General features: G+C 36.0%; 1 protein-coding gene across 5 annotated transcripts in view; it reads left to right on the forward strand.

Annotated features, from left to right (window-relative positions):
* Positions 1-13,022, forward strand: part of LOC108754688 (homeobox protein abdominal-A homolog) — a 115,018-nt gene that overhangs the window by 14,627 nt on the left and 87,369 nt on the right. For 2 of the 5 annotated variants that reach the window (XR_001939727.1, XR_001939726.1), the window contains exons 3-4: positions 9,856-10,193; positions 10,291-10,604. Coding sequence is in view for 2 of the 5 variants with exons in the window: in XM_018497174.1 (XP_018352676.1) it covers positions 9,856-10,256 (401 nt within the window). In the remaining 3 variants the exon portion in view is untranslated. Of the gene's footprint in view, positions 1-9,855; positions 10,257-10,290; positions 11,097-13,022 lie in introns of those variants that run through there. The other 3 variants (XR_001939725.1, XM_018497175.1, XM_018497174.1) reach the window with 3 other exon arrangements.

A 13,022-nucleotide genomic window follows, 5' to 3' on the forward strand; every position in this document is an offset into this window, starting at 1 on the left:
CTGTCATCTGAATACATTTGATATGAATGTAAAGGCAAATATTTTCTATGGCGTAAAATCGGAATACACATTATTTCTATGTAGGTACGTTGTGTGCCTTGGACGCCTTGGTTATACATGACGTTTGTCTTAGTTTCAATGGAAGTATTATAAGCTATCAGACTCAATAAAGTCAAGGATTTCTGTTGCTGGTAGTTAAATTTATCCTAATAAAAGAGAAGGTCAGCGAGAAGTATTTGTTGATTGAGTTGTCATCAGGTTAAAGCCATCAGCTGGCAACAAGTCTGGCGTGATGTGTTAATAAATCTATCAAATTTGAATATGACAAGTAAGATTACGATATGTAACGTCTCTCATTAACCTTCAGGTTCTACGTTAAAAAACACAATTTGACAGCGATTTAATATGCGGTACTAATCTATATTGCTATAAAGATTCCCTTGAAACTACTAAAAGAAAATGGAAAAAGAATGTATGGCTGAGAGAGCAGATTCATCGCGAGTTTTGAAAGTTAACCATCTCAGAGCTATAGAGTTCAAAATAACTGGAAAATTTTGATGGTTCCTCGAATTTTACTTAGTATCCAAATTGCATGACGTAGGGATGGTTGGAAGAGGGTGCGTAACACCGGCTAATGTCGTAAAGCCGCAACGTGCTCTGATTAAACATTATGTGGATCTTAACGTTTCTCACTACGACAACACGCATATAAAGCTATATCGTCCCTAGTGAGCAATATCTTTGCCCACAATTTAAGATATAAACTTTTCGATTTATTGATATTTGTTTTGATGATAAGTAATACAAATTTTATTGACAGTAACATATATCTTGTTTAATGTTAACTTATACCAATGCAAAATTAACAGAATATAACATTCATAAATTGTTTTTCTTTTGCTTTTAATTTTTAGTTACTTTTAATGTACTTTGACGAAACAATATTAAATACAATTGTACATTTATCGTACATATTTTAAACCTACTCAATTTTTTTCATCGAGTTGCGTACATTCAACTAAGTATATGTATCTACTTTGCGTTTCGACTTCACTAATGAGTAATAACCCTCGACATCGCGCTGTCTTTTCCGACTTATTCCGTGTCTCGTTTTGTATCTTTCGGAAGCCATAGTAGCCCAACATCGGATGTTCTAAATTGCACGGGCACGACTTTTATTAGCGGAAAGAGACAACCGTGGCATTTGCATGTAATGGCATAGGGGGTGGATTGTAGTGAAGTGTGGTAGCACAGGGAGTGTCGGAAAATATGAGAATGGTCGGAAAGGGCGCTACAGGGCGTGAGAGAGACAGAAAGAGAGGGAATGGTGGGGATGCAAAGGCCGTAATTAGAGCCTTAGGGGTTCTATGGGGGTAGCTGTTCGCGCTGTTGCCCTGTCGGAGGTAGGAGTGGGGTCCGTTAGTCAGAATATAGAGGGTAGCGAGCCTCCGTTATGAGCTTTAAGAGGGGAAAAAATGTTTGCCAACGGTATTCTAATACTTTATTCTTTATTTCAAAATTAAAATTTAATCTTGTTTTGTATTGGTCCTCACCTTTTCCAGATGAGATTGCGTGTATTTCGAGTCTGGCGCTACGCCAACAAGTTTATTTTTAAGTCTGCTGCTGCCAAGCACTGCTCTTAGAAATTCTTTGGTAAAGTAAATTAAATTAATATACGTGTATATAGTACAATTAACACGCGAGACATACTTAATCGAATAATAAAAATTACGCGATTGCGTGAAATTCTTGAAACGCACACCGTATATACTTTATTTGAATAAATTTAACAGCAATTTGACGAACACTTATATTAGTTGTGTGGTATTATCCATATAGGAAAAGATAGTTACCGAGATTTCTTTGGCGTACGGATGAGTTAACGATTGTATGGAAGTTGTAGTGACATTTACACACCTCGTTCACGAGCACTCAATTATATTTACGTGCTATCTACATGCTTGTATTATACACGCGATAGTACCTACATGTCATACGAAATTTACCACTCTTAGTAATAACGGGATTGATCAAGAATTTCAACATTTACCATCAACATAAATTAAAAAGAATAATGTTGATATATTTTATTACATTTTCGTGAAGAAAGAGGCTCACGTGAATATTCTATTTGATTTATATATATAACAATCTTACTCTATAAATTGAAATACAATATTTTAAAAAGAAACAAATATCGAAAAAGCGATGCATTAACTTTAAGCAGTTAAAGATGTCCCCAACATTTTGTTAAGCGCGCTGAGGTGTTTCGATTATTATTTGTCTTCTATCTTCTCCGAATTTTTGCAGAAAACATGCGAAACTCTCCAGTTTCCAAGACAGTTTCTATAGGTAATATTAGCGCATGGCGCGATTGTTTCGACTTTGAACTCTTATAAATTTTCCCCTCAACTTTACAATTTCGTGGGAGATTAAAGCTCTTATTGCCATGGCGGCACAGTTGGCCGCCATGTAGATACAATTCTGCATACCGTGAAAGGCGCCGCGCCGCGCCATGCATCTGAGCTCTCATACTCGATCTTAGGGCGGGCAAGCCTCTGAGTATTCTTCGTGTGTATAGGTACGAGCACGAGCGCGCTGAGGTGTTTGCGTGTGGTAGATACGTGCCGGATAATGGGAGGCACCCTTATGGATGGCGTTTGGGCTCCACCGGGAACAATGGAGCGAACTTCCCCCTCTTACCATCCATCCTTGTCGGAATCCTTTATTGCCGCCCGGTGTATATATACCTATATATATATATATATATACACACACACACACACACACACACACACGGATGCTATACCCTATATATATATATATGTACATATATCTGCTCTCGTCCTACCAAAAACACTCCCCTCAGTGTACCTGTATACTTCACACAGTCTCCAACTAGCTGTCCAACCAATCAGGATTTAAGTCTATTGCCGACCGTGACGGACGCTACGCGTGCGCGGACACCTGTGTATCCAACTTCCAGCCGCGATGGTTGGTGTTAGTATCATCTTTGTGGCTCAGATCATTTTCCGTATATGAACGTTTATGTACTTTTTTCACATGAATTCGACAAATTTGCTTAACAAAAACATTTGTTCTTCTAATAAAAATTTATATACTAGTGATCGTTAAATGATCTTTATTAAAGCTTAATAATTAATTAAAAAAGAAATTCGTTAAGTTGGTACGAGAATCATTAATTTAATTTACCTTATTAGATTTTATTTAACAAAGATTTATTTCCCGTTAATAAACGTTGCCTATATTGATAATACTATTGAAACGATTATTTATTAAAATTTTGTACATTTTCCTCTCAGTGTAGGTATGTGTATGTTGGAGAAAGTTTGCCATGTGTAACTTCGTCGCAGAGTATTCTGGGGAAGCCATATCCCGTTCTTCTCTATAGTGATAACTGGGGAAGCGATAAATCGCTTTCGCGGTGGTTAATGTCAGTGTCAGGTCGACCGCGTCGCAGCCACCGATCGGAGCACGAGGACGCTCCAGTTTCTAAATCGGCAAAAATTCTTCGAATCGTTTCGTCATATCAGCATATTAATGCATACATAATATACATATATGTAAATGGCGTAGAATTGTTTTTTGTAATTTAAAGGAACAAATTTTTACAGTCTACTAATCGCAAGAAATATAATACAATTGATTTGATACACAACATAGAATTTACAACAAAAATTATTTAATAAATAAATCAGATATTTTTATGAAATTTAAAGTAATAAATAAAATAATTTTCATGAATATTTTACTTTAAGAGGAAGTTGAATTCTCGGAAATGAAATTTTTTAATTTTTTTTCCTATTTAATTAATAATGAATTATTTCTTATGGAAGTCTTTTTAAAAGTTATTTTAAAGATTCGCATATTTATTTTATAATTCTAATTGATTATGAATGATTCACTTTAATTAATTATGTGATATAAATTTATTATTGCTTATTGTTAAGTTATATTCTTGACTCAAGTGTCTCTCTCTCTCTATGTGTATATACAATATAATTATCGTACATTTTAATTATGTTAGATGGGAGATCTTCCTAATTTATTATATATTTAGCCACATTATATAGAAAATTTATTAATAATGTAAGAGAACTATCACAAAATTGCTAGTGCTAAAACAGTATTCGATAAGGCAGTATAAAGATTTTAGGACTAAGAAGTGGCAGTCACTTCAAATAGACTGGACAGTCATTTATTCTGACTGGGACAAAATAGCTGGTAGAGACTGCTGCGCCGTAATAGCGGCAATAGGGCCAGGTCGTCGTAAATCTAAAGAGGCGATTAAATGTCAACCGCGCGCCTCCATGCGATTTTGGTTCTTCTCGCTGAGCGACGACATGCGATCGAAAACAATAACCCTTTTTTCACGTTTGCTTCGGTCATTCGGTCTCCATTCATGTACAGAAGAGAAATTATCAGAACGATTATCAAACGACCTTTATGATATCCATAGAACTTTTCCTTATGTGGAAAAATTATATATTAAATTATATTAAAAATATTTATTTTAACGTATAAAGATACTTTTTGATTCGACATTTTTAATCCTTGCTTCGAAACATTATGATACGAATTGAATAATTTATATATGTTAAAAAACAACATATTTTTATTGAGATCGATTGCATATTAGCACACAAAAAATTGTATTTTAAAATACAGTTCCTCGTATTAATTGTAGCTCTTTCAATCGAACATAACTTCTTCATAATTTATACATAACGTAATTTCTTGATAAGCTAATATAAATAATGAATTAACATATTATTGTTTATTTGCTTTTTTTATTTAAAGATTTATATCATTTATAAATTGGAATAAAAAAACGTTAGAATTTCTTGCATAACAAAATATAGATTTTTAGTAGTTTTTCTAGGATGCTAAAAGGAATAATTTGACGAAATTAATGGAGCAGAAATAAAATATTTCTTATCCAATGTGACCGACTATTCCAAGATTAGTTTAGTTAGGTAACTTGAATTTCTTCCCTCATAATTGATATATTAGCGGTGGAAATTAACATTTCAAATGGAAAGGCAATGTATCATCGATATATTCGAATAAGTAATGTAATCTTGGCTACAATCTACAATATATTTAAATAGTAAAATTATCCAATTATACGTATCAAAGTATAATCAAATCGCGTTTTATTTAAATTGATCTTTAAATTAGAGTAGATTTAATCGGGGCCTCTTTCGTGTACCGCTTACAATAATTACCTGCGAACAGCAGCTCTCATAAAATTTACATAGCGCACTTGCCGCGGTGGTATCAGATACGTACTGGCTGTAAGATACTGTCTGGCAATAATAATATCGAGGATACTACCTTTTTCGAAGCTGCATTGCGAAAAAAAACCCTGCGTTATCAGTTACGGAATAGAAATTATAACATAGTCTGCGAATTCTCCGCGTGTAAAATTCACGCGAACTTCCCCATCTCTCGATCGTCCAGATTCCAGCTATTTCGAATTTTTCACGCGACTTACGTCGCCGATAAGTGCGACCATCGGCAACGTCGCTGGGGCTCGCAAATCGGGCGCAGGGATGGTGTGGTTTAATGAATGTCAGATAGAACAACGGTTTATCTACCGTCTGGCATAGCTGAATAATCGGCGGCCTTGAAATACAGAATCTAGCCGGATACCTGGCGAGACTGGGCGAGACACGGGTAAGAAAAGTGCGAGGATTAGCCGTATAAATCGCACCCGGAGCTGGAATCGCGACGGAACGGACGACGGAGTTATTGTAGACATTTTTCCTCCTTGGCACTTCCCATTCCTCTCGTTCCTTTACATATCTCATCCACTCTCCTTACCCTCCCTCTCTCTCTCTCTCTCTCTCTCTCTCTCTCTTTCGATCATTTCTTTTACATTCCACTTCTATTCCCTTCCCTTTCTTTAACCATACCTCCTATCCGGTCCTCTCCAACTCTATCGTTCTGGCAGAGGCTGCAGTGACCCGAGAAGGCGATCAAGCGAGTCGTGGGTCGTGGCTACGTCGTATCTCCTCTCTCATCCCTCTACTCCTTTCCCCCGCCCGTTCTCCTTCATCTGGCAAACTGTCTACATTTTTCACCGGCTCGAGATTTTATTTGCCCGCAGCGTCGCGAAATTAAGCCGTTTTGAGATATTTATGAATGGATCGCTGAGGGGCTCACGCATGGTCCCTCCGGCGGTCGAACAAAGAGGGGTTAGGCCGTAATGCGACATATCTAGACGCGAGGGTTCGCGATTTGCAGGTGTTGTCGAGACTAGACGGTGTTGGCAATATTGCAGAATCTGTCTAACACTTTTTCGACGCACCGTCATCATGCTACGTTTGCTCAAATTTTTAGTATTGCGGTAGTAATAGTTTAGAGGCTAGTTAATTTTTAGATGGAATCCAGATGACACTTCAGAGGTAGTTCTAGTGGTAGTGCGCGACTCATTAATAAATTAGATATCCGTCCTTAGCTCGCACTTCGATCGAGGGAATAATGCAGCTACAGTGTTAAGATTTAATGGTACTGACTCATTTACATAGTGATGACAATATTATCGATCGCACCAAATGAGCTGCTTCATAAACGCGAAAGCATCTGACAATATCGAGTGGACACTGTTTAATACATAATTCAATAGATTTAAGAGCATTGGTTGCTGACGGATTATTTAAAAGATAGAAGTAATTACATCTCATCAATTCATTTAGTTTGCGTAACGGAACGATATCGAAAAGATTCGATGAAACGTATGATAAACGTTTGTTACTTTTTAAAACAGAAGAATAATTCTTCAGACATCCACATAAAAAATAGTGTAGGTCTGCCAAATCTGGATTCGTAGTTGGTACAGAGTCTGACAACTTCCACAATATCCACGATTGTTCCCCAAGCCCTGAGCTGCATGCTGAAACAGACCTAAAGCAGATATGAAACTTAGTATATGACTGTAATTAGACACAGGCCTGTGCCATCCATAATGGCGTATTTCCGTGCGCGCATCTCATCGCCCTTCTGTAGAGTGGCAATGAACCGCTGACAATTGACTATAATTTATTTGTCTCCGAATCATTTACGGCAGAGAACGCTAATTAACGCTGCGGGTTTCTAGAGATAAATGAGATATCAATCTCTTATCCCATGCTTGAATTTATTTATTTATCAATTTTTTTTACGGTATAATTTCAACATAAAAAGAAGCATCGACCATTTTTATATGCGTGAAGTTTATATATGTAAAGGAAATTATTAATTGCCTTAACTGTCGTTTACATTAAGTTCTTTAAAAATGTTTTGCATTTTTATTTAAGTAATTTTTATATTTAAGTAGAAAAGTAATTTAATTTACTTTTTATCAAACGTCTTTTATTTTATGCCTCTGGTAAGCCTCTAGCTCAGCGCGCAACTTTATTCTCGTCGGATAATTCTGGCGCAGCGGCATTAGTTTTCCCTATCGAAATTATTGATAATACTCGCACACCAGCACTTCGCCGATAGGCCATATTTATGGAGCGAATGGAGTGGGCGCAATCAAGTTCACCCGTCTTCCAAGATCGACGGGCTCTTCTAGAATCGGTGGAGAGGATGCAACCAAGAGTTTTCTAGTTGCTGTGCTAGGCTTGCTCCTGCGTGATATGCCGCAAGGAGGATGGAATGGTCTCCCCTCTGGGTTGCCAAGGTAACCTATGTCCCACCCTTCGGGCTTCGGTAACCACCCCGTGGCTGCAACGAACGTACGTGTGCCAAACTGAACGCACACGAGCGCGCTAAAAACGGTGTTGATTCGCACGAATACAGACGCGGCTGGTCCTCCACCACACGTACGTAAAAAGCGGAATTCGTGAGTGTGGTCGCTGATTCAGGTACACCGCCGCGAGCTTGTGGACCGCATTGGCGAGAACGGCCATGCTGAATTCAATATCAGCATTCTCTGCATTCTCCGAAGAGTTTTCTGCTCGCGCTGCCCAAAGCGATACGTATTTGATGGGTCATCCTGCATCGAGAATTGCGCACGTGCGTGTCATTCGAGCTCCCGCTTCGCTATACAGCACGAGTATCATTATGACGAAAGAAAATACGGTGCCTCTCGCTTAAATCTGTCATAGGGTAATATCCCCTTTGCTATTTGTTAATCCGATTTCTCGACATGCTATTCCGTAAGATGTAAGCAAATCACGACTACATAGCTATTACCATAACTTTAGTGTAAATTGCGATCGCTTACTAAACCTCATAAATAGCATTACTGTTTCCTATGAAATATGGTTATGCTTTAGTTTTATTTATATACGAATGTGATATATTTCAAGGCAGTATCTACATTCTTCTCGATTACGATCTAGCAAGTTCAGGGCTAACGATTATCAAATTGTAATTACATATCATTTTTTCACCGTTCTTTAATTTCCGATCGTAAAATCTTGATCATTAAATCAGCAGTTTTGATAAAAAAAATTTTTAAATCTTGCTCATTAAATCAGCAGTTTTGATAAAAAAATCTCTATTTTGTATAATTATTAAATAAAAACTGAAATGCTTTTATTTTTATTTATATATACATATATTCTTACATATGCATATATACATGTATGTTACTTTCAATGCATCTGTGGCTAATTGTTGTAACTCATTCCTTTGATTTCCAACCAATATAATAATTAATTTTCTCACTTTTTTATCGTCTTGATACAATCTTCGTACTCTCGTAAAATAATCGGAAAGAAAAATCTTGCTATCTTTTATTGGTCAGTAGCACGCATTTGCTTCATCACGAGGCAATAATATAGCCACTCAGCGTCGCTCCGCGAATGATGGTATTATGGCTGTCCACTCTTTGCACACTAAAGAACCGGTTTCTTAGCGATCTTCAGAAAAGAAATGCGCTCGTGGCGACAACTGAAAGTGAAGTTTACCTTTGAATTGATTACGAAAATATATTCGAAATTCAGCAATGACATTACAGTGTAAAGGGACCATTTATATGTAACTATCACAGTTAAATTTGTCTCACTAGCTTTTATTTATAATTCCCTGATTATTTTTACATTTGATTTTAATTATTATTACTGCCATTTAATTATAGCCAACTCGTGCTGTCGTAGAAACTGTTCAAATAAATCCAGCAACGTCGCTCAAAACTTTTTTTTTACCTGTTCAACGGGTTTTTTACCTGTTTCGATTCGTATCTTTGAAACCCGTAAAAAATTTAAAGTCGCCTGCATCTTTGTTTATGACATAAATTCTTGGAGAAAGTTAAACGAGTGAAATAGCACTAGAAAGGGTTCGTTGTAACTTTCGTGAGAGAGCTTCCTGGGAACTTTCTATTTTTATTCATCCTTTTTTACATGTTTTAACCCTCACAATAAGCGGCAGGTTGAAAGAATATTTTTTTCTTTTTGGAGAGAGAGAAAGTGAAGAGAGAGTTAAGATTTGTGATCGGGTGTGAAAAGCACCTAAGATTATCAGTCAAAAACAAGAAAGAGAATATCTTTATTTGTAATTATTATTGTTGGTGAGATCATGCTTTATAAAAAATTAATAAAAAAATTGATCAAAGATGTTTACGGTACAATTCTTTATTACAGAAATATATGGAATATATATATTTATATCCTCCTTTTAATGCCTCCTTATATATATTTGTATTTTTCAATTTGCTAACATATTTTATTATTTTAGAGATACAAACAAAAAAAGCTTTTAGATTAAAAATAATTTTGAACATTTTTTAATTTTAATCTAAATAAATTTGTTGCACATTAAGATTACAATTTATCTCTAAGAAAAGGAGAGTCTAGAGACTATCGAGTGGTCTCGAAAAATTAGATTTCTTAACATTTTCAGGTCCGAATGGCTGTCCGAGGCGCAGAGGTCGGCAAACGTACACGCGGTTCCAAACATTGGAATTAGAAAAAGAATTTCACTTTAATCACTATCTGACGCGGCGACGACGAATAGAGATCGCGCATGCACTCTGCTTGACGGAACGACAGATCAAGATCTGGTTCCAGAATCGGCGAATGAAACTGAAAAAGGAGTTGAGGGCGGTCAAAGAAATCAACGAACAAGCCAGACGTGAGCGTGAGGAGCAAGATATGATGAAGAAACAGCAGGCGGAGAAACAGGCCAAGTTACAGCAGGAGCAGCAGAGCGCCGCTCTTCAGCATCAACAGCAGCATCACGTAAGCGGCCTGGAAAAAACGCAAAGCGATCTTCTGAAAGCAGTCAGTAAGGTACCCACATAGGATACCTTACTGAGCCGACTCTCTTTCTTTTAAGGAAGACACAAGAGACTGGAGCGGCCTGGACGAAGATTCCGAAGCGAAGTAGTTGGTAAGGTCGATCACGTAGAAGATCCTGAGTTCTCTTCCTCTCATCTTCGCACGCGGGAAACAGGTACGAAACATCTGATGCAAAGATTTTTGCAATCTTCCTCGAGTCAGTGAGCTGCTGGCTCTCAAGTAGAAGACTTAGCGGATGCAGTCATCGGTGTTCTTTTTTTTTTGTTTTTCATCAAGAGGGGAAGATAGCGAGGATTTAGGAAGCCTGGAAGATACACACAGCGCGATCTTCTCTGGGCGACCAAAATAAAGGTACGACGAATGCCTTGCTGAATCGGTTCTTTCTTTTGTTTTTGTTTTTCTTAAGCAAGAAAGAAAAATAACTAGATGTTACGATAGTAAAAACTAAAAACTCGAAACATAGAAAATGAACGCACCCCACCCCAGCTACGTACTTACTTGGCTAGCTCCTGAAGGGCGACATACGAAACCGCCTCGCACGGGGCTCAGCCTGTGACTGATTCCTAGAACGTATAATGTATATTGTTAATCGGGTGCTACACAATGAGCCATCGCGATTATCAAGCGATGAACGTACGAATTGGCGCGATACTGCCATGAGGAGCCAATAATTACATCGAGGCGGTGAGTAGGCTAGTTAAATGGGCTGAAACTGAAGGATTAATGGTTATATGGGCCGACAGGATTATTAACGACGACATTTCGATTAATTAATCGAAACCTTAAAAAAGGGAAATAAATCAAAGCTCTATAAACAAACCGGCATCCAATTGTAAGAAACCAGCGAACAAAATAAGAATTTAGCTAATCTACGATTAATCACTTACCTTGCATGTGTGAATTTTCGTTGATTAGCTAGATCTTGTAGGATGCATCATCGTTCCGAAGGAAAAACGGTGACGCGATTTCGCGAAAATGATTTCATCATTTTTGACGTTGAAATGTTTTATCTTCAACGTCGCACGAATACTTCCTTCGTACGATCACTAAGCAAAATTAGAAAAGGCGTAAAATTCACGACGTTTTCGTTGAAACAACGAATGTGTTTCTCGTGCGATTACGGACTTCCAATAACTGCGATACTTCTACTAGATATCGGTCTACAATTATAAGCAGCGGGCGTACACGATTATTTTTCCCTACGTCGCTTCTTTCAGTGAAAAAAATTCAATATTTGCACGTACACTTTCTAAACAAATTAGCTAAATAATATGCCGATTTTGTATATTGAAATTTTTAATTATTCATCAAATATAAATAGGTTTATTTAAGTTTTATCTACATATGGGTTTTATAAAGAAAATTGTACCTTGCTTGAAGATAAAGATCTGATTTTATACAAATTATATAGTAAAGCATATGTAATATAATATATGCGCTATAAAAAAACTTTTTCTTGAAAACAGCTCTTTCGGTACGCTCGGTTTCGCACCAAAAAAAAACCTATACTCACGGATACAAGAGAAACATATAAGAGAAACATATTTATGTTTTTCAAACATTCCGATACGTCAATTCAGATAAATCGCAAGAAATAAAATTTTTTGTTAATAATATAGTAAATTATTTTAGACACAATAAAAATTTAGGATATTTATTTTTTTACCAATGTGAAGAGTAAAAGTAGTATCCTATCGTGAGCAATAAAATATCGTTGAATTCGCGAATTTTGTCGAAGAATTTTAAGAAATATAAATGTTATAATGGAAAGACATAAATGATATTCAGACATTGAAGAACGAGGTAACGTGCCGTGAGTATATAAACATTGGTTTTCTCAAGAATATATCTTTCTGAACGTTATTTCTTGAAAACGTGATATAGATGGTAAATAACTGTACAATATCCTTGGCAACCACATTTTGTCAAGATTCTGACAAAGTAATTGTCTCGATATCCTGCCGTTTCGATACACAAGCAAAAATTACATATACACAAGTACACGTAACATACGATTAATTTATTTATTATTCTGAGAAAATTTAATCATTTAATCTAAAGTTGGGATAAAATGTTTTACATGTAAAATTTTATAACATAATTTCTATACCGTAATTTCTATAACGCTCGATCGAAATTAGTTAAGCATTATAATCTGTGCACTTTGTAATTATTCTTTTCAACCGTATATTGAAAATTATAGGCATACATAAGTGCTCGCGAATACACACTAATTTGAATGAAAACGAGCAACGAACGAGGGAAAAAATAAGCTACACATGGATACACGCTCGTATATATGTACGAGAAACACTTACCACATTACCGGACGAGTATCTCATTCTTAGTACATTAAATACGTAATTTGGTGTCAGGGTAGACTTTTCCATAGATATAGAACCCGTTGTTGGTATTACTTACTTAGAGTTCGTAAAAAAAGGAGAAGATAAACCTGAAAGAAATAACCGAGATATATAAATTATTACCTAATTATTTTTTTCTTCTCCATATTAGTGCGATCGATGCATAGGTCTTGATTTCTTATCATAAAAGTCTTGATCAAATTTTATTTAAAGTATATAAAGATATTCTTAATATAATAACTATAAAATCGGAAATAAACATGTTGTTTATTGCTGAGCAACACAATGTGTTCATTTTTCAATTGATTTTAAAATTATTATAAAAAAGAATAAAAAATATTATATTTATTATTATTTGTTTAAAGAATAAGATTTTAATCTAAAGATTTATATATATAGATATATA

The sequence above is a fragment of the Trachymyrmex septentrionalis genome, unplaced genomic scaffold (assembly GCF_001594115.1).
Source record: "Trachymyrmex septentrionalis isolate Tsep2-gDNA-1 unplaced genomic scaffold, Tsep1.0 scaffold80, whole genome shotgun sequence".
NCBI lineage: Eukaryota > Metazoa > Arthropoda > Insecta > Hymenoptera > Formicidae > Trachymyrmex > Trachymyrmex septentrionalis.